The 22,242-nt window shown below is 44.8% G+C and overlaps 1 protein-coding gene across 4 annotated transcripts in view; it reads right to left on the minus strand.

Moving 5' to 3' along the window:
• The window catches only part of LOC140481933 (aldehyde oxidase 3-like), a 141,300-nt gene that overhangs the window by 109,464 nt on the left and 9,594 nt on the right, over positions 1-22,242 (minus strand). For all 4 annotated transcript variants that reach the window (XM_072578645.1, XM_072578643.1, XM_072578644.1 and 1 more), the window contains 5 exons: positions 15,487-15,595; positions 12,605-12,731; positions 5,040-5,101; positions 773-874; positions 47-127 (listed from right to left, as the gene is read on the minus strand). In XM_072578645.1, the coding sequence (XP_072434746.1) occupies positions 47-127; positions 773-874; positions 5,040-5,101; positions 12,605-12,731; positions 15,487-15,595 (481 nt within the window). The remainder of the gene's footprint in view (positions 1-46; positions 128-772; positions 875-5,039; positions 5,102-12,604; positions 12,732-15,486; positions 15,596-22,242) is intronic.

Raw genomic sequence — 22,242 nt, forward strand, 5'->3', positions numbered from 1 at the left:
AGGCAACCCAAGAACAATTGCCAAATAAGTCAGGTATCTAATTTACCATTAACTCTGGTGGGAATATCAACTCCTGTGTTTCATCCAGTGGAAGTAGATCATCTGTTTTGAACAGCTGGCTACACATCTGAAACCAACAACAGGACAGATCAGGACAGAACATTTCTTTCCTTAACTTAGTTTTCTCCCCTGCCTATCTCTTCACTTACTCGTGACATCTTGTGAGAATAATAATTGGGATGAGGATTGAGCTATGTGGAGAGAATGAAGAAACTTTCTGGTAGCTCTCCCAAAAAGCCAGTGCTAAACTTAGCACATTATTTTTTTTGGACTTAACAGGGGAAGCCAAGGGTCAGTCCCTGACAGTTTGTCAGCTTAGGGTATCCAAAGATTTTGTCCAGGCTAGTGCCTGAAGAGCACACTCCAGTTCTGTTGTAGAGTCTTAACACAGAGAAGGAAATAGTAGTAATAAGTGATATTCACTATGCGATAATAACAGAAAACAGCATTAAGGGCTGACTCCAATAGTGGGTGGGACCATCATGTCCAAAGAGTGGGAATAATTCTATCTGAATTCTAACTGGCTAACTGAGTTGAGCCAATATGCTTCATCCACTCTGGCCTAGAACAGAGGCCCAAGGCCCTCGTAAGTCATTTGCAGAACACTGAGACATGCAGGCCTCAAATGGGCCCTTGGCATGATCTGCCTCCATTTGTTCTAACATCAACAGATATTATGAACCTTCCCACAATTAACTTAACAGCTTCTAACATCCTGATCACTGTCCTTGGATTCTGCCATGATTCCATCTTGCTCAGCCTTTCCTCGGTGACAGCTTTCCTCTGGACCTCTCCTCTGGCAGCAAGTTGATGCCTGGAAGGAAAGAGTTTGGAAAATAAGAGAGGAAATGATGAACATTGACAGGAGTGACTACAAGGTCTCTCTGCAGCCTTTACCTTTACAGCAGGACAGCTGCTACAGCCTTAAGACTGCCATTAATTACAAAAGATACCTTAAATAAGGCTTCCCAACAAAGGTGATAGGTCTGGATCCAGGTTGAAAATGAGGATAAGTTGTATAGCACGGACTTCTATTTCCTTGAGCGCAGGAGAACTGATTAAGAAGATCATTATAGGCAACAGAAATTGGGCTTGGTAAGCCATTGTTGCGAAGTTGGTGTTTGTAAAATTGTAAAATGGGAAAACCATTGTGTGGTCCCCTTAAAAGATGGTGGGCTTTTTTCTGCGCTTAGATTTGAAAATGGATGTCTGAACAGCAGCTTTAAAGTTTGCAGGTGCACAGAGAGCACCCAAACTGAAACATTTTGTATCAAAAGTCCAACAGCAATAAGACAATGGGTTTTAAATTTAGCCAATCGATTTAAACCAGACACTTAGATACTGAAAACCTATTACATTTAAGTCTGATGGATTTGACAACACAGGACCAAACCTATTGTAGGAAATTGATGTCATCAAGAGTATAAAAGAAGAAAGCAGTTGGACAAAGCCCTAGAGTTAACTGCCAGCTCTTACAGAAAGCTAAAAATCACACAACATCAGGTTATAGTCCAACAGGTTGATTTGGAAGCACACTAGCTTTTGGAGTGACGCTCCTTCATCAGGTGGTAGTGAAGGGCTCAATCCTAACACAGAATTTATAGCAAAAATTTACAGTGCGATGTAACTGAAATTATACATTGAAAAATTGATTGTCTGTTAAGCCTTTCATCTGTTAGAATACAGTGATAATTTCACTTCTTTCATGTGTAAATCACAAAATCTTTTTTTAAAAAAGTTGCATTCTCGGGTTAGCTGTTAACAATGGTGATAGCTAGACAATATGTTGAAGGTGTTGGCCCCCTGTGTTCTCTGTCTGTGCCATGATGTTTAGATTGATTCTAATCTAAAAAGTGAGATAACAGAGTTTTGCATAAATTCATGCAGTTTTTGAGCTCAGAGTTCTACATGAATGTATGCAGTTTTTGGGCAAAGTACAATGTAACCCTGAAAGTACAAATTCACCCCACAAAATATATGTGTGCATGTGGGTCTTTGTCTGTCTGTGTGTGTGTGTGTGTGTCTGTCTGTCTGGGTTGGGGGTTGTGAGTGTGAGAAAGTGTATGTGTATGTGTGTGTATAGTGAGTGCAGAGTGTCTTAAGTCTGTGAGGGGGTGCATGTGTCTGTAAGGGTGTGTGTGCGTGTCTGTGTGCACGTCTGTGTTATGTGTGTCCGTGTGTATGTCTGTATAGGAGCGCCTGTGTGTGTGTGTGTGTGTGTGTGTGTGAGTATCTGTGTGTGTGTATAGTGCAATGGTGATCACCTGTAATGTGACATCAACCCAAGGTCCCAGTTGAGGCCCTCCCTATGGGTACCGAACTTAGCTATCAGCCTCTGTTCAGCCACTTTTCTCTACTGCTTGTCCTGAAGTCCACCTTGGAGGATGGTCACCCGAAGGTCCGAGGCTGAATGTCCTGGACCACTGAAGTGTTCCCCAACTGGGAGGGAGCCCTCCTGCCTGTTGATTGTTGTGCGGTGCCCATTCATCCGTTCACAACAATCAAAGACAGGAGGGTTCCCTCCCAGTTGGGGAACACTTCAGTGGTCCAGGACATTCAGCCTCAGACCTTCGGGTGACCATCCTCCAAGGTAGACTTCGGGACAGGCAGCAGAGGAAAGTGGCCGAGCAGAGGCTGATAGTTAAGTTCGGTACGGACAGGGAGGGCCTCAACTGGGACCTAGGGTTCATGTCACATTACAGGTGATCACCATTGCACTACACACACACAGATACTCACACACACACAGGCACTCCTATACACACATACACACGGACACACATATACACAGATGCACACACAAACACCCACACACAGACACCCACACTCCCACACTCACACATGCACCCCCTCACAGACTTAAGACACTCTGCACTCACTACACACACACACATACACTTTCTCACACTCACAACCCCCACCCCAGACAGACACACATAGACAGACAAAGACCCACATGCTTACATATATTTTGTGGGGTGAATTTGTATTTGCCAAGTTACATTGTACTTTGCCCAAAAACTGCATGCATTCATGTAGAACTCTGAGCTCAAAAACTGCATGAATTTATGTAAAGCTCTGTTATTTTACTTTTTAGATTAGAATCAATCTAAACTTCATGGCATAGACAGAGAACACAGGGGGCCAACACCTTCAACATATTGTCTAGCTATCACCATTGTTAACAGCTAACCCGAGAATGCAATTTTTTTTTAAAAAAAGGTTTTGTGATTTACACATGAAAGAAGTGAAACTATCACTGTATTCTAACAGATGAAAGGCTTAACAATGTGTAATTTCAGTGACATCACACTGTAAATTTTTGCTATAAATTCTGTGTGTTAGGATTGAGCCCTCCACTACCACCTGATGAAGGAGCGTCACTCCAAAAGATAGTGTGCTTCCAAATAAACCTGTTGCACTATAACCTGATGTTGTGTGATTTTTAACTTTGTACACCCCAGTCCAACACTGGCATCTCCAAATCATGACTATTACAGAAAGCACCATCTATTTTACCCCACTACTGTGGCACACCATCTAAATTCCTGACAGAAGAATCTACTAAGAAAACTTTGCTGACAGAAGGATCTGCGGAGAAGACATAGAAAGTTCCAGAAGATACGTAACCTGGTTGTAATTTCAAGAGACTAAATTTTATTGTCTTGTCATGTGAGTGGAATTCATATTTATTGGAACAGCATACCATTCAAATCTTGCATGCTTCGGGAATAGTCAATAATTAGAAGGAAATTGTTTTGTTAATTTGTTCATTGTTGGAGTTAAATAAATAAATTGTTACTTGTTGATTTTAAAGTGAGTGTCAGGAATTTATTTTATTTAACAGCTAGAAGTGGCTGAAAAGTTTACACCACTTCTCTCACTCTACTTTAACAGATTATAGAGCGAGGCGTTCCTCTTTGGGTGTTTCAATTTTAGTTCTCAGAGGAGGGACAACCTTCACTTTATAATACAATGCTTTTTGGAAGATACAAATGCCATCAAGGATCAAAGTAACATCCATGGCACACCACAGTTCTGGCAGAGTGTGCTACATGGCATTTTCTGAAAAGCAAAGATAATACCCAACTGGATAGGACAAACAAATAGCTCTGAGCATCCATCAGCGTGTGACATGATTTGTTGTAAATATTGCTACGTTAAAGCTGTGTCTTCCAGCCTGTGGCCAGCCTTAAGTTCACATAGCTCAATTATATTAAGCAGCGTGAATGAAGAATCACACCAATAAGGGTCTTGTGGCACAATTGTAGTGTGCTGACCTCTGACCCAGGGAGCTCAGGTTCAAGCCCATCTACTCTAGAGGTGTATAATAACAAACTCTGAATAGGATGATTAGAAAATATCAACACCACTCGAGTCCTATTTGTAGAGATAGTCAACTGTGCTCAGGTTGACTGCTAGTTAATTTCATTTGGTTGCTTTAATTCTATAAGCGTTTCAATAGTGTCAGATTTCAAAATGGGCAGGGAGTGGTATGGCAGGTGAAATAGCTTTTGCTGACTTAAAGATATGCAAATCAGCTGCTTACACAGTAGAAGTTCACTATAACTAGGTAAAATAGCAAAAATACCCCGTATGCAACAGCAACATTGGACCAAATGAGAAATCAATAACCATGCAATTTGGGGTGGGGAAATGTTTCACTGTCGCCCCAAGGGCTTTTAAATTCCACTGATGGGAAACACCAGACAAAGGGGAATAATTCTAGCAGTTGACATAGATTTCAGACAACAGTGGTGGAAATCTTGAATCCTTACACTCCCAAAAAGCTTCTGAGACTGGGGTCAAGTGAAACTTTATTGAACTGAAAGTATGAGATTTTGTTGGTCAAGAGCACAGAACCAAGGCAGTAAATGGAATTAATGTACAGCACAACAGGCAGAAAAGTGTGAAGTGCCTACTTCTCTTCCTATGTTGCATGAGCATTTAAAAAGCTGGTATTGAACCAGGTTCCTTACCGTACAGAAAGTTCTGAAAGCATCAACAATTGGCCTATATCCAGTACAACGACACAGGTTTCCTGAAAGGTACAAGCGAGATTCAAGATCAGAAGAACTGAGAAAAGAAATAAAAATAACCACAATTTAAGCCAACAGAGAATGCAGTTCTGGGCATTTAGAAAACCAGAAGGAAAATGCAGATGTTGGTGAAATCCAGTAATAAGAGATGAATGGAGTCAAGGTAGTTGCTGCCTGGTGTATCAAGTAATGATTCTGAAAGAGTTCATATTTGAGCTATACTGAGCTCAACATAGTCTGAACATGTCACTTAGCCACTGGGTGGAAAATCCACTGAAGTCTCAGAGTCTCCAGATGGAGGCACACATCATCTCTCCCTCTTGTTAGTAATAAATAACAATGCCTAAGTGTTAATGTAATCAATTATGCAGTTACTCAAAATAGTAACCTACATCATCTTATATAAGACAAGTGTCACTTCTACTGAGACTTATTTGTGGTCCATTCTCTCATTACATACCTACAGTCTTTAGACTAGCAATAGGAGGGAGGATTGATGGCAGCATTCTCCCCAACCAGAAGCCACCAGTAGTTGATACTTGAACATCCCATTACATCAGAACACCATGCATGTCCTAAACTGCACCAAATCCTGTTCACTCATCATCCCTGTGTTTGATCCCAAGCTTCAATGTTAAAATTCCCATTCTTCCATTAAGTCTCTCCTTACCAATGTCCTTCCCAATCTCTGAAACTTCCATCTGGCTGACAAACTTCCAATTTCTTAGTATTTCTTTCACTTGAGTATTCCAGACTTTAATAGCTCCAAAATTGGCATGCCCTTTTGATTTTCTTCCCTCTCACCTCTAACTCTTCCTTAAAGTCACTTCTAAAACATGGGCGGCACAGTGGCTCAATGTTTAGCACTGCTGCCTCACAGCACCAGGGACCAGGTTTGATTCCAGCCTTAGGCGGCTATCTGCGTGGAATTTGCACATTCTCCCTGTGTCTGCATGGGTTTCCTCCGGGTGGTCCGGTTTCCTCCCACAGTCCAAAAATGTGCAGGTTTGGTGAACTGGCTGTGCTAAATTGCCTATAGTGTTCAGGGATGTATAGGTTAGGGGAATGGGTTTGGGTGGGATACTCTTCAAGAGGGTCAGTGTGGACTTGTTGGATTTAAGGGCCTGTTTCCACAGAGTCGGGATTCTCATACCTTTGACCAAACGTTTGCTCACCTGCTCATGCCAGGACACGGACACAAAGGTTTAGGCTGACTCTAGTACAGTACAGAGTGAATGCTGCTCTGTAAGAGGTGCTGCCTTTCGGATGCGGTGTTAAACTGAAGTGTGATTAAATGCCACATATGCCGAGGCGGATCATGATGTCAAACATGAGGCCAGGGAGTCTACTGGAAAGATGGAGCTTCCCCTCCCGAGTAGAATAGGTCTCTGTCATCTTGCTATCAATCACTACAGTGAGGGTCAGTGTAGAGATAGGTTGTCCAACAGTACCTGAAGCATGAACAATGTGGATTTGCTGGCTGTGGACAGACCCTTGTATGTCAGATCCACAATCAGTGAGTTTTTGGCCGAATTGGAGAGCAGCTGGACTGCCCAGCTCAGCACATGATATGTAAGCCACAAACCCCAGAAAATATCTCCAGTATCACGGCCAACATGCATCTGATAATCTATATCAAGAAGGTGGATTCTCTCGGCATTATCACTTGGCTGCTAGTGGGAGCTTGATATGTGAAAATTTGCTGCTGCTGTTCTTACATTAAAAAAGTGAATATGTTTCAAAATAATGACTATAGTGCACAGAGCTTTCAGATATCCAGCAGAAAGGCTATGTAAATTAGAGGGTGGCACGGTGGTTAGCACTGCTGCCTCACAGCACCAGGCACCCGGGTTCAATTCTAGCCTGTGTGGCGTTTGCACATTCTCCCCGCGTCTGTGTGGGTTTCCTCTGGTACTCTGGTTTTCTCCCACAGTCCAAAGGTGTGCAGATTAGGTGAATTGGCTAAACTAAATTCCCACAGTATTCAGGGGTATGTCAGTTAGGTGTATTAGACAAGGAAAATGTAGAGTAATAGGGTAGGGGAATGGGTCTGGGTGGGATACTCTTCAGGGGGTCAGTGTTGGGCCAAATGGCCTGTTTCCACACTGTAGGGATTCTATCTATCTAAATGCAGGTCGTTTTTACTTTTATCGAGTCATAGAGCAGGGAAACAGACACTTCGGTCCAAACAGTCCACACCATACTAAACTTGACCCACCTGCCTAAGCTTGACCCATATCTCTCCAAACCCTTCCTATTCATGTACCTATCCAAATGTCTTTTAAACACTGTAACTGTACTCTTATCCACCACTTTCTCTGGCAGTTCATTCCACACACGAACTAATCTCTATATAAAAAGATTGTACCTCATATCCTTCTTAAATCTTTCTCCTGTCATCTTAAAAATATGTCCCTTTGTTTTGAACTCCCCCACTCTAGGGAAAAAGAGCTCTTGTCATTCATCTTATCTATGCCCCTCATGATTTTATAAACCACAGTAAGGATACCCCTCAACCTCCCAGTGAAAAAAAGCCCCAGTCCTTCGTCTATTTTTATATCTCAAACCCTCCATTCCCAGCAACATCCTGGTAGATCTTTTCTGAACCCTCTCCACTTTAATAATAATATCTTCCTATAACAGGGGCACCAGAATTGCACACAGTACTCCAGAAGGCGCTATCTTCTGTAGTTACTTATGTGGTTTGGTATCAATTTTTGGAGAGCTGAAGAGATAGTGGAAATGTTAGTGGTGATCTTCCAAGAATCACCGGAGTCGGGGAGAGTCCCAGAGGACTAACGTAACCTCCGCCATACCACCCCCGCCAACCCCCGAATCCCCTCTCCAGTTTAAAAAGGGAGTAAGACAAAAGATGGGAAATTACAGGCCAATTAGTCTAACCTCAATTGTTGGTAAGATTATGGAGTCCATTGTGAAGGATAAGATTTCTGAATACTTGGATGTATATGGCAAAATAGGGCAAAGTCAGCATGGCCTCATCAAGGGGAGATCATACCTGACAAATCTTCTAGAATTCTTTGAATAGGTAACGGGCAGATTAGACCAAGGAATGTTGATCGATCTGGACTTCAAGAAGGCCTTTGACAAGGTGCTGCACAGGAAGCTACTGAGTAAGATAAGGGCCCAAGGTGTTAGAGGCACCGTACTAACATGAACAGACGTTTGGCTATCTGGCAGAAAGGTGCAGCAGATCAGGCAGCATCCAAGGAGCAGGGGAATTGACATTTCGGGCATGAGCCCTTCTTCAGGAATGAGGAAAGTGTGCTAAGCAGGCTAAGATAAAAGGTAGGGAGGAGGGACTTGGGGGAGGGACGTTGGAAATGCAATAGGTGGAAGGAGGTTAAGGTGAGGGTGATAGGCCAGAGTGGGGATGGGGTTGGAGAGGTCAGGAAGAAGATTGCAGGTTAGGAAGGTGGTGCTGAGTTTGAGGGTTGGGACTGAGACAAGGCGAGGGGAGGGGAAATGAGGAAACTGGAGAAATCTGAGTTCATCCCTTGTGGTTGGAGGGTTCCTAGGCGGAAGATGAGGCGCTCTTCCTCCAGCCGTCGTGTTGCTATGATCTGACGATAGAGGAGTCCAAGGACCTGCATGTCCTTGGTGGAGTGGGAGGGGGAGTTGAAGTGTTGAGCCACGGGGTGGTTGGGTTGGTTGGTCCAGGTGTCCCAAAGGTGTTCTCTTAAAACGTTCCGCAAGTAGGCGGCCTGTCTCCCCAATATAGAGGAGGCCACATCGGGTGCAGTGGATGCAGTAAATGATGTGTGTGGAGGTGTAGGTGAATTTATGGTGGATATGGAAGGATCCCTTGGGGCCTTGGAGGGAATTAAGGGGAAAGGTGTGGGCGCAAGTTTTGCATTTCTTGCGGTTGCAGGGGAAGGTGCCGGGAGTGGAGGTTGGGTTGGTGGGGGGTGTGGACCTGACGAGGGAGTCACGGAGGGAGTGTTCTTTTCGGAACGCTGAGAGAGGAGGGGAGGGAAATATATCCCTAGTGGTGGGGTCCGTTTGGAGGTGGTGGCAATGACGATGGATGATACGCTGTACATGGAGGTTGGTGGGGTGGTAGGTGAGGACCAGTGGGGATCTGTCCTGGTGGCGATTGGAGGGGCGGGGCTCAAGGGCGGAGGAGCAGGAAGTGGAGGAGATGTGGTGGAGAGCATCGTCGATCACGTCTGGGGGAGAATTGCAGTCTTCGAAGAAGGAGGCCATCTTGGTTGTATGGTATTAGAACTGGTCCACCTGGGAGCAGATGCGGAGGAGACAAAGGAATTGGGAATATGGGATGGCGTTCCCATATTCCCATATTCCCAATTCCTTCGTCTCCACCGCATCTGCTCCCAAGAGGACCAGTTCCAATACCGTACAACCCAGATGGTCTCCTTCTTCAAAGACCGCAATTTCCCCCCAGACGTGATCAACGATGCTCTCCACCGCATCTCCTCCACTTCCTGCTCCTCCGCCCTTGAGCCCCACCCCTCCAATCGCCACCAGGACAGAACCCAACTGGTCCTCACCTACCACCCCACCAACCTCCATATACATCGTATCACCCGTCGTCATTTCTGCCACCTCCAAACGGACCCCACCAACAGGGATATATTTCCCTCCCCTCCCCTATCAGCGTTCCGAGAAGACCACTCCCTCCGTGACTCCCTCGTCAGGACCACACCCCCCACCAACCCAACCTCCACTCCTGGCACCTTCCCCTGCAACCGCAAGAAATGTAAAACTTGCGCCCACACCTCCCCTTTTACTTCCCTCCAAGGCCCCAAGGGATCCTTCCATATCCGCCATAAATTCACCTGCACCTCCACACACATCATTTACTGCATCTGCTGCACCCGATGTGGCCTCCTCTATATTGGGGAGACAGACCGCCTACTTGCGGAACGTTTCAGAGAACACCTTTGGGACACCCGGACCAACCAACCCAACCACCCCGTGGCTCAACACTTCAACTCCCCCTCCCCCTCCACCAAGGACATGCAGGTCCTTGGAGTCCTCCATCGCCAGATCATAGCAACACAACAGCTGGAGGAAGAGCGCCTCATCTTCTGCCTAGGAACCCTCCAACCACAAGGGGTGAACTCAGATTTCTCCAGTTTCCTCATTTCCCCTCCCCTCACCTTGTCTCAGTCCCAACCCTCGAACTCAGCACCACCTCCCTAACCTGCAATCTTCTTCCTGACCTCTCCACCCCCACCCCCACTCTGGCCTATCACCCTCACCTTAACCTCCTTCCACCTATCGCATTTCCAACGCCCCTCCCCTAAGTCCGTCCTCCCTACCTTTTATCTTAGCCTGCTTGGCACACTTTCCTCATTCCTGAAGAAGGGCTCGTGCCCGAAACGTCGATTCTCCTGCTCCTTGGACGCTGCCTGACCTGCTGCGCTTTTCCAGCAACACATTTTCAGCTCTGATCTCCAGCATCTGCAGTCCTCACTTTCTCCTATCTGGCAGAAAGCAGAGAGTGGAGATAAAAGAGTCTTATCAGGATGGCAGCTGGTCACTAGCGGTATTCCACAAGTGTCAGTGTTGGGACTACAACTTTTCATTTCATACATTAAATGATCTAGATGAAGGAACTGAGGGCATTCTGGCGAAGATTACAGATGATACAAAGATAGGTGGAGGGACAGGTTGTATTGAGGAGGCGGGGAGGCTGCAGAGGAATTGGACAGGTTAGGAGAGTGGGCAAGAAGTGGCAGATGGAATACAACATGGGAAAGTGTGAGGTCATGCATTTTGGTAGGAAGACTACAGATATAGACTATATTTTAAATGGGGAGAAAATTCAGAAGTCTTAAGTGCAAAGGGATTTGGGAGTTCAGGTTTCTGTTCAGGTAAACTTGCAGGTTAAGTTGGTAGTTAGGAAGGCAAATACAAGGTTGACACTTCTTCCAAAAGGTTTAAAATGTAAAAGCAGAGGTGTAGTTTTATAAGGCTCTGGTCAGACCACATTTAGAGTATTGTGAGCAATTTTGAGCTGCATACCTCAGGAAGGAGGTACTGGCCTGGAGCATGTCCAGACAAGATTCATAACAATGATCCCAGGAATGAACAGCTTAACATATGAGGAACATTTGAAGACTTTGGGTCCATACTCAATAGAAATAGAAGGATGAGGGGGGATCTAATTGAAATTTACCGAATACTGAACAGCCTGAACAGAGTGGATATTGGGAAGATGTTTTTTATTGGTAGGAGAGACTAGGACCTGAGGGCACAGGTTTAGAATAAAGTGAAGACCCTTTAGAACAGAGATGAGGTGAATTAGCCAGACAGTGGTGAATCTACGGAATTTATTGCCACAGAGGCTGTGGAGGCCAGTCACTGACAGACAGACATAGATAGGTTCTTGATTGTCAAGGGATCAAAGGTTACGGGGAGAAAGAGGTTGAGAACTTTGTCAGCCATGTGTGAATGGTAGAGCAGACTTGATGGGCTAAATAGCTTAATTTCTGCTCCTATGTTTTATATTAGTGGTCATACGTGGAATGGTTGAGGATTATGGGTCTGTACTGGATGGAGTTTAGAAGAATAAGAGGGGTCACATTGAAACTTACAGAATACTGAGGGGCCTGGATGGGATAGACGTGGAGAAGGTGTTTTCACTTGGAGGAGAGTCTAGGGCCCCAGGGCACAGCCTCAGAGTGAAGGGATGATCCTTTCGAACTGAGATGAGGAGGAATTTCTTCAGCCAGAGGGTGAATCATTGCCGCAGAAGACCATGGAGTGTATTTATAACAAAGATAGGTTGTTAATTAGTAAGGGGATCAAAGGTTATGGGGAGAAGGCAGGTGAATGGGGTTGAGAAACATGTCAGCCATGATCAAATGGTGGACCAGAGTAGATGTACCAATTGGCCTTGTTCTGCTCTTCTATCTTCTGGTCTTGTTGTCTTATGTCTTGGGACAGCAGTGACTCAGTGGTTAGCACTGCTGCCTCACATCACCAGGGACCTGGGTCTGATTCCACCCTGTCTGCTGGAGTTTGCACATTCTCCCTGTGTCTGCAAGGGGTTCCTCCAAGTGCTCTGGTTTCCTCCGACAATCCAAAGATATGTAGGTTAGGTGGATTGGCCATGCTAAATTGCCCATAGTGTGCAGGCCAAGTGGATTAGCCATGGGAGATGGACGGTTACAGGAATGGGGTGTGAGTCTGGATGGGATGCTCTTCGCAGGGTTGATGTCGAAGGCCATATGGCCTGCATCCACACTGTAGGCACTCTATGATAATGAACGCTGTTAATTTCATGGTCAGTGAAAACTTTGTGTCAGCATGTTCCAATCTCTTCTAATTTGAAACAAATCGTGGTTTAACAGACACCTGTATTATTATAGTTTTGTTAGTTGGAAGAGACTTGCAAAATTAAACTAGATATCAATAGTGTCTCAAGTTAATGCAGTTGTTCCAGGTGCTATTTCTCAAACTATGATGTGAATCGGAAGACACAAATCATAAGTATGGTGATAAGTATGATTTAGTACCTGCGAGACACTGCTGTAACTGTGCAGTGCTAGGTGCTGGATTGTTCCTCAGCAAGGTGTACATGGACATGACCATTCCTGGAGTGCAGAACCCACACTGAGAGCCATGTGCCTTGGCAATGCGCTCCTGCAGAGGGAAGTGGAGGGGAGAATTGCAGAAAAAGAGAGAGAGAGAGAAAGAGAAAGATAGGAAATAATGTGGATACATCTTTGCTTGCAACATTTAGCAACAATGCAATAGATTACGTTCTCAACTGGCACCAACATTGAAATCATTCAACTGTAATTTTGGCAGAGGAAATTAAAATTGGACAACATGTGAAATAGACAAGAACAAACGAGAAACCAGCCTCTTCAATCTCTGCACAGTTAATATGTTCCTGATTTTAATATGAGGTCAGTCATTCACATAAGCTCAGTAGACTGATTTTACACTCCTTGAGATTTAGCTCATAGCTTCTCATCACCCTTTTTTTTTGCATCTGTTGCTTGGAGCTACTCTTTCCAGGAAGCATGATGTTACGGTTCCACCCTGTGTCATCCTCACGTCTATTGCAGCTGGTCTGCATCAGCTCTGTGACACCTGTCATCCAATTACGCTCAGGTCACTCCCCCATTCTGCTCTCCACTTAGTCCTCTAGTAGAGATCTCTGTGGCTTATCAACTCAGAGCAATTGCTGAAATACTGATATTCTGGCCAGGAGTGCAGATATTGCTGACAAACCTGGTACTTATTGCCCATTAGAAGTTGCCCTGAGGCCATTCAGAATTCATCACATTCATGATTATAGAACGGACAAGAAACTGACATTATCAATGGGGCATCAGTTTTAAAAACTTTCCATTAAAATTAGTGAGAAATAAAATCAAGGTGAGGTATGGAAGTGATGTGTGTATATGTATGGATAGAACAGGAGTATATGGTGGAAAAGAGTTCAAATGTAAATGAGGCACAAACTAATGTGGGTATTAAATAATGCAAAATGGAAATGGGGGAATGGTGTAAAAGGAGCAGAAGGTAAAGTGAGATTATTTCTCGCTTTGGGAACCTGAATATATCAAACATACCAGTACGACTAGGATGAGAAAATGTAAAACATTTCAGCAAAGTCTGTGTGTTTCTGCATTAAACCTAGTCTGATTGGAATCTCTCCACCTGCAGAGGTGGTCATGATAGTGTGGAAATTATCTCACTGCTCCAGTAGTTTGGAAATGGTGCTTTTAAATTCCACTGCAATATTTTGATCATTTGAGCTCTGTCTAAGAGACATCAATAAAAGTGATTAAAACGGTGTTGTTAAAATGCAATTCATTCACTAATGCCCGCTAGGGAAGGAAACCTATCGTGCTCACATGACTCCATTCTTAGAAGAATGAATCTGACCTTAACTGTCTATGAGAGTATCCAGTAAGTCATCCAGGTATATCAGATACTTGCCAGCAGTTCAAGAAAGCAGGTCTACTGTCAATACCTCCTCCTTCCTACAGTGACCATAGATAGGCAACAAATGTTGGTGATGCTTCTGTCACCCGTCATATTGTGAGGTGCCTGAGTGTACAAGACCCATTGTAAACAAAGTGTCCTTAATGTACTGGCCTTCTCATTGAAAGGGCCTGGATATCTCCTCAAGTTTACAACTCACTGCCCCAGATATTCCTGAATTAATCCTTCCAGCCTCACCCAGTCCTGGTCAATTTATAGACAATAGACATTAGGTGCAGGAGTAGGCCATCCGGCCCTTTGAGCCAGCACCACTATTCATTATAATCATGGCTGATCATCCACAACAGTATCCTGTTCCTGCCTTATCCCCATAACCCTTGATTCCACTATCTCTAAAAGCTCTATCCATCTCTTTCTTGAAAGTATCCAGAGACTTGGCCTCCACTGCCTTCTGGGCAGAGCATTCCAGATATCCATTACTCTCTGAGTGAAGAAGTTTCTCTTCAACTCTGTTCTCAATGGCCTACCCCTATTTTTAAACCGTGTCCTCTGGTTCTGGATTCACCCATCCAGAGTGTTCAATCCATTAATAATTTTATACATCTCAATCAGATCCCCTCTTAGCAGAAACAATGGACTCAGAAGCTCAGAGTTTTGGTGAGTCTAATCTATCAAGACCTTCGGCTGCACAGTGTTACAGTGTTTACCCCTTCTGCTCATTTGAACCAGACTCGCAGAAAAGCTCACCTCGCCTCGCAATTTGTTAAAATATGAGTGACCAAGAACTTCAAAAATCCCTCTACATAAAGAAAAAAATTTAACAATTTATTATTTAACTCCAAGAAACACAAGAACACTAAACAACAACCACCTATATGGTAATCCTCCTTTGTCTGATCAATTTATCTACCTTCCACTCTACAACAACATACTGATTCGGTAAAACCCCCGATTAAGTGTTTAACAAAAAAATCAAATTGCAAAACCAGCCAGTTATTGCTGTTCCCTCGGTATCTTCATCTGTACTTTCCTGGGTCTTTTTTTCGATCTTCTGCTTCACGACTTTCATATGAAGAGGTACCTTTCAGAGAGAAGCTCTACATGCTGTATTTTTGTTGGTGCTCTTTGCTGCTTTGGCTAACGGTTCAAAATACCCAATGTTATATACCCCAAAATATCAGACCGTCTCATCAAAACATTAAAATTCAAATTTGATTGCATTTTGTTATCTTGGGACATTATTTAAATTGATTGGCCGAATTTGAATTTGTTGTGTACCATAGCAACACAGCTCCATCTATTTGTTTCATAACCAAATTTTACATTTCAATTTTTTAGCACACTCTGTGCTTCCGTGCCAGCTTCACTCTCTGTTAAAGGTACAGTACACACCTACACCTTCATAACAACAGTCACCCTCCTGCAAGCCCGTACCTACCTGCACTGGGTGGATGCTGGTTCTGGTGCTGCCAATCCCCTCCACAGTGGTCACTGCAGCACCATGAAGCATACAGACAGGAGTCAGGCAGGCATTAACAGAGAAATGGCTTTCAATCACAGTCAAGGAAACAACACCAGCAACAACGGCTCAATCAAAACTCAGAAAGGAAATCTGGTGCCTTTGCTTTGAAGCCAACTTGCACAGGTACATAACCCTTATCATGTAACTCTTCCCTAAAACGTTCTTTGACCTCACTCATTTGTGCACTCTCCATGTGAGAATCCTGATACAGTGCACTGGCTGTCAATGCACACTGAAACATCAGAAGCAACTGACATGGTCAGGCAGCTGTCAATCTCATGAGGAACTGCAACATCTTTCCCTTTCACTCTCTCTCTCTCTCTCAAATCCATCACAATATCTCTTTCATTCTCTCTGTCCTTTTACCTCTTTTGCTCTCCGTCACACTCTCTCTCACTTTCTGTCTCTCCTTCTCAACACCTTTCTGTCTGTCACTATAAGTTTCTGTTTATCACCCTTTCATTTGATTTTTCTCTTTCTCTGTGCTTTCTTCTCAGTCTGTCTTACTATTTCTTGACTCCTTTCTCTGCATGTCTATTTCTGGATCTTCTATCTTTCTGTCTGGTCTCTGGACAAACTTTTAACGGCTGAAGGCAGGTACATGCTGGGACATAGGTTTAAAAATGCAAAAAGTGATTTTAGGTTTGGAACATTTCACGACTGTGCATATTTAAGACATAGATAGATCGATAAGGAGATAGATCGGTAAGGAGATCAAGGGTTACAGGGAAGAGGCAGGAGGATGGGGTTCAACTATGACTGAATGGTGGAGGAGACTTCATGGGCTGAATTGACTAATCCCACTCCTAAAGTTTATGGTTTTATGCTCTTAAAGTTAATCCAGTTGGGATTTGCGGTTGAGTGAGGAAACACTGTGGAGGGCTTTTGGATAACTACCAGAGATATTCAAACAGGATATTAACTGAGAATTTACTTTGGCTTCCAGGCATTAACAGACAGCGCATGGGATGAAATGTGAGCAAAATGGGGGCCATATTGAACAGTGAAATTCTCCAAAGAAGAGCACTGCGAAACTCATAGCCAGCAGGAGTGAAAGGCTTGTGCTCGCGCTTGCATTTTGACAGTCTGAAGTTATTGGTTCCTGGCCGTTTCTGAGAGCGTGGAAATGCTTTCACCCACTTGGGAGATGACTCACCCACCATCTCAACGGCCCCATTGTCAGCTTTCACTACAGCAGGGAAGTAAACTATGTAAGTTAGTGGCAAACTGATCCTGCAACAAGAATAGCAGCAGAAACCAGAGGAGCAGCAGCACCAGGAACCAGGAGTAGCAACAACACCATGACATGCAGCTCCGCAGGACAGAGGAAATAGATATTGAACTAGAGGCTGAAAGAACCGACACCCAGAAAGTTGATATACGGAGAGCGAGTTTCCTCAATAATGACAGCAGTACTGCTTCAAGTGACTAGTCATTGTTGACATTTGTAAACTCCTGGAAGAAGATTTCTTTCCAAGAGGGCCACCTAAAAATACATTGCCGGTTGTAGTTAAGGTAACCTCAGTCATATTTCTTTTCCTTAGGGTCTATCAAGGGATCCAATGGTGACATCATCAGGATTTCACAATCTGCAATAGACAAGTGCATCTAGTAGATGATACTGTAGTTCAGTTAGAAATTAAAAAAGGTCACTGAATATGCATAAATCGAGAAGAGGGTGGTGTTCTGCGAACGTTAGCCACTGACATGACCATTCAAACACAGAAGTAGACAAACAGGAGGCTGGAAGAACACAGCAAGCCAGGCAACATCAGGAGATGGAGAAGTCAACATTTCAGGTATAACCCTTCTTCAGGAATAGAGGTGGGGTTAGATGGAGCTACAGATAAAGAGGGGGGATGGGGGGGAAGGAGAGTAGCTGAATGGTGAGGTAGTGATAGGTGACACAGGTAGTAGGCACGACCTGATTAGGATGGATGAATCTGATAGGTAGCTGGAAGGAAGGGTCAGTGGTTGGATTGGAAGGGAAGTGGTGGGGCTGGAAAGGGAGTCAGGGGATGGGTGGGAAGGTTATGTAAAATTCAAGAACTAAATGTTAAGTCTTTCAGGCTGTAGGCTGTCCAGGCAGAAGATAAGATGTTGTTTCTCTAATTTGCAGTCTGATTCACTGCGGCAATGGAGGGGCCGAGGATGGACATGTTGGAGGGGGTGTGGGAGGCAAATTGAAATGGGCAGTAACCAGGAGGTCAGGTATCCTTTTCTGGCCTGGCAAGGATGCTCAGTCACACCGATGTTGAGAAGACCACATTGGGAGTACCAGATACAGTTGACTAGGCTGGAGGAGATACAGGTGAATCACTGTCTCACCTGTAAGGACTGTTTGGGACCCTGGTTAGGGACAATCGACATTTCGGGCATAAGCCCTTCTTCATGCTAACCCCATTTCCCTGCACTTGGCCCTTATCCTTCTAGAACTTTCCAAATGCCTTTTAAATGTTGTTAATATATCTGTCTGAACCACTTCCACTGGCAGCTCATTCCATTTGTATACCACCCTCTGTGTAAAAATGTTGCCCCTCAGGTTCCCTTTTATACTTTCCCCTCTAACCTTAAACTGATGCCCTCTAGTCCTCAATTCCCCTACCCTGGGAAAATGACTGAGTGCATTCACCCTATCAATGCCTCTCATGACCTTATACACCTCTATGGGTCCCCCCTCAGTCTCCTATGCTCTAAAGAAAGAAGTCCCAGCTTGTCCAACCTCTCCCTATTACTTTGAGTCCAGATAACATGCTTGTAAATTTCTTCTGCTGTATAATTGCAACATAACTTCCTAACTTCTATACTCACTGCCCTGACTGATGAAGACCAATGTGCCACAAGCCTTCTTCATTGCCCTGTCTGCCTGTGACTCCACTTTCAGAGATCTGTGAACTCCAAGGTCCCTCTGTGCCATTACTCTCCTTAAGGTCCTACCATTCACCATGAAATTCCTACCTTGATTTCACTTTCCAAAATGCAAGATCTCACACACTCACCTATATTAAACTTCATTTGCCAATTCTCAAACCACTTCTCCAGCTGATCAAGGTCCTGCTGCAATTTCTGATAACCTTCCTCACTGTCCATGATACTACAAACTTACTAATCATGCCTTGTACATTCTCATCCAAACCATTGGATACACTGGATGCAGAGGCTGGTGGGATGGAAAGTGAGAACAAAGGGGACCCTATCTTTATTATGTTTGGGGGGGGGGGGGGGAAATGGGGCTTTAGAGCAGTGGAGCGGAGAATGGAGGAGGTGTGATGGAGGGCTGTCTGAATGACAGCAAAAGTAGAAAAACATTGTAATAGGAGGATATCAGGGATGGTTGGGAGTGGTATACATCTCCTCGTCAGATCAGATGCAACAGAGACGGAGGAACTGGGAGAATGGGATGGAGTTTTTGCAAGCTACAGGGTGGGAGGAGGTGTAGTCCAGGTAGCTGTAGGTTTATAGTAAATATCAGTCTGTAAACTGTCACCAGAGATGGAAAATGAGAGGTCAAGAAAAGGTAAGGAGGTGACTGAGACAGACCAAGTGAAATTGAGAGCAGGCTGAAAGTTGTTAGTGAATTTGATTAACTGCTCCACTTCAGCCTGGGTGCAGAAAGCAGCACCGATGCAGTCATCAATATAATGGCAGAACAGTTAGGGAACACTACCAGTGTACGCACTGAAGAGGGACAATTTGACACAATCAACAAAGAGGCAGGCATAGCTAGAGCCCATGTGAATGCCCATGGCCAGCCTGGATTTGGAGACAGTGGGAAGAACTGAAGGAAAAGTTATTGAGGGTGACGACTAATTCGGCAAGGTGGAGAAGGGTATCGGTGGGGGGAGGGGGGAAACTGGATTGGTCTGTTGGGAAAAAAAAACTGAGGGCCTGCAGGCCATCATTGTGGGGTATGGTTGTGTATGCACAAATCCAAAGATAACAGAAGGAGAATGGTGGCTGCAAAAAAGTTGAGGCCAGAAGTATTTGAATCAGAAATAAAATTCCATCATTCACTGGAATAATATAACACTATAAACATTGCCATACACACCCGACTGAATCCCCGCTATAATGATTAAGTCTGTTTCATTGACTTCCTGTACAGTAGCTCCTGTATGGTGCAATCCCTATGGTGTCAGCAGAGCTGCAATCAGGCTGCTCATTACCACACTGAAAAGATAACAGGCCCAAAGAGGGCATTTGGAACTCAGAAGGTCATATCAGAAATTTCCCCACCTGGATCTGCGCAGAGGCAGACTCAGTCATTTGGACAGAAACAGTGACCAGGGATGAGAAATGGGAGAAACTTAAGAAGAGCTCCCACTACTGCAATCGTTGCTTGCATCCTCCTTCTCATGTTCCTCCTGCAGAGGAACAGTTGCAGAGCATATGGTTGCACATCATCGAGATGCTAAAAATGAGAGTTTGCTCTGTTCTGTGTAAAGTGGCAGCCATAGTGAGCAGATTGTTGATCTGGGCTAGCATGGAGTCAGTGGATGGAACAGTCTGATTCTCCTAATACTCACAACTCCACTACTTCCAGCCGCCCTTGTTTACACTGGGTGCCTGGCCTCTTCTTCCAATTCATGGAGACAATAACCTACCTGCTGGTTCAGAGCACTTCTAAAAATGTCCTGCAGCAGAGAATCAAAAAACCAAAAGACCAACCTTCCTGTGTCTTCTTCTCTCTCTGCCTTGGTTCGGCCACTGTTGCAATATTGCATGCAATTCTGGTCTCCACCCTATCGGAAAGATGTTGTGAAACTTGAAAGGGTTCAGAAAAGATTTACAAGGATGTTGCCAGGGTTGGAGGATCTGAACTACAGGGAGAGGCTGAACAGGCTGGGGCTGTTTTCCCTGGAGCGTCAGAGGCTGAGGGGTGACCTTGTAGAGGTTTACAAAATTATGAGGGGCATGGATAGGATAAATAGACAAAGTCTTCTCCCTGGGGTGGGAGAGTCCAGAACTAGAGGGCATAGGTTTAGGGTGAGAGGGAAAAGATATAAAAGAGATCTAAGGGGAAACATTTTCACACAGAGGGTGGTACGTGTATGGAATGAGCTGCCAGAGGATGTGGTGGAAGCTGGTACAATTGCAACATTTAAGAGGCATTTGTATGGGTATATGAATAGGAAGGGTTTGGAGGGATATGGGTCGGGTGCTAGCAGGTGGGACTAGATTGGGTTGGAATATCTGGTCGGCATGGACAGGTTGGACCGAAGGGTCTGTTTCCGCGCTGTACATCTCTATGACTCCATTTTGCTTCAGAAGTGAGATTTCTTTTTGGAGTAAATCTAACCCCTGCAAGGTCGTTTAAAAGAGAGTTTTCATTTACAGAGTGCAGGCCTACATCATAACTGGTCAGAAGACCTGCAGCTGAGATGATAAGGCCATAAGATGCAGGAACAGAAGTAGGCCATTCAGCCCACTGGGTCTGCTCTGCCATTCAATGAGATCATGAAAGACCTGATCACATTCAATTCCCATTTTCCTGCCTTTTCCCAAAGCCCTCGATTCACTTCCTGATTAAAAATCTTGCTCTTGCTCTCTTTCGTATCCCTGTATATCCTTAATGACCCAGCCTTGACAGCCCTCAGCAGAAAATAATTCCATAGATTCACTCTTCTCTGAGAGAAGAAACTACTCCTCACCTCTGTCTTTAATTGGCAAACACTCATTCTGAGATGATGCCCCTCTGGTCCTAGACTCTCTCACAAAGGGAAACAATCTCTCCACATCTCCCCTGTCAAGTCCCCTTAAGAGTCTGGTCTGTTTCAGTAAGGTTGCCTTTCATTCTTCTGAATTCCTATGAGTAAAGGCCCGACCTACCCAACCTCTCCTCACATAGTCAGCATGGCTTTGTGTGGAATAAATCTTGTCACACAACCTTGATTGAGTTTTTTGAGGAAGTGTTGAAGGTGATTGATGAGATAGAGCAGTGGATGTTGTCTAAATGGACTTTACCAAAGCATTTAACAAGGTCTCCGTTGCTCCCGATGTTGTCTCCTCAACATTGGGGAGACTGGGCGCCTTTTCGCTGAGCACTTTGGGGAACATCTCTGGGACACCTGCACCAATCAACCTCACCGCCCCGTGGCCCAACATTTCAACTACCCCTCTCACTCTGCCGAGGACATGCAGATCCTGGGCGTTCTCCACTGCCACTCCCTCACCACCCGATGCCTGGAGGAAGAACACCTCATCTTCCAACTCGGAACACTTCAATCCAAGGGCACTAATGTGGACTTCACCAGTTTCCTCATTTCCCCTCCCCCCACCTTACCCCAGTTCCAACCTTTCAGCTCGGCACCATCTCATGACCTGACCTACCTGCCAATCCTTCTTCCCCACCTATCCACTCCACCCTCATCTCTGACCTATCACCTTCACCCCCATCCCCATCCATCCATTGTAATTGTTGCTACCTTCTCCCACCCTCCTCTCTGACCTGTCACCTTCACCCCCATCCCCATCCATCCATTGTAATTGTTGCTACCTTCTCCCACCCTCCTCTCTGACCTGTCACCTTCATCCCTACCCCCATCCACATATTGTACTCTTTGCTACATTCTCCCCAGCCCCACCCCCCCCCTCCCATTTATCTCTCCACCCTGGAGGCTCCCTGCCTTCAGTCCTAATGAAGGGCCTTTGCCCGAAACATCGATTTTCCTT

Source organism: Chiloscyllium punctatum, chromosome 10, assembly GCF_047496795.1.
Source record: "Chiloscyllium punctatum isolate Juve2018m chromosome 10, sChiPun1.3, whole genome shotgun sequence".
In the NCBI taxonomy this organism is placed as follows: Eukaryota; Metazoa; Chordata; class Chondrichthyes; order Orectolobiformes; family Hemiscylliidae; genus Chiloscyllium; species Chiloscyllium punctatum.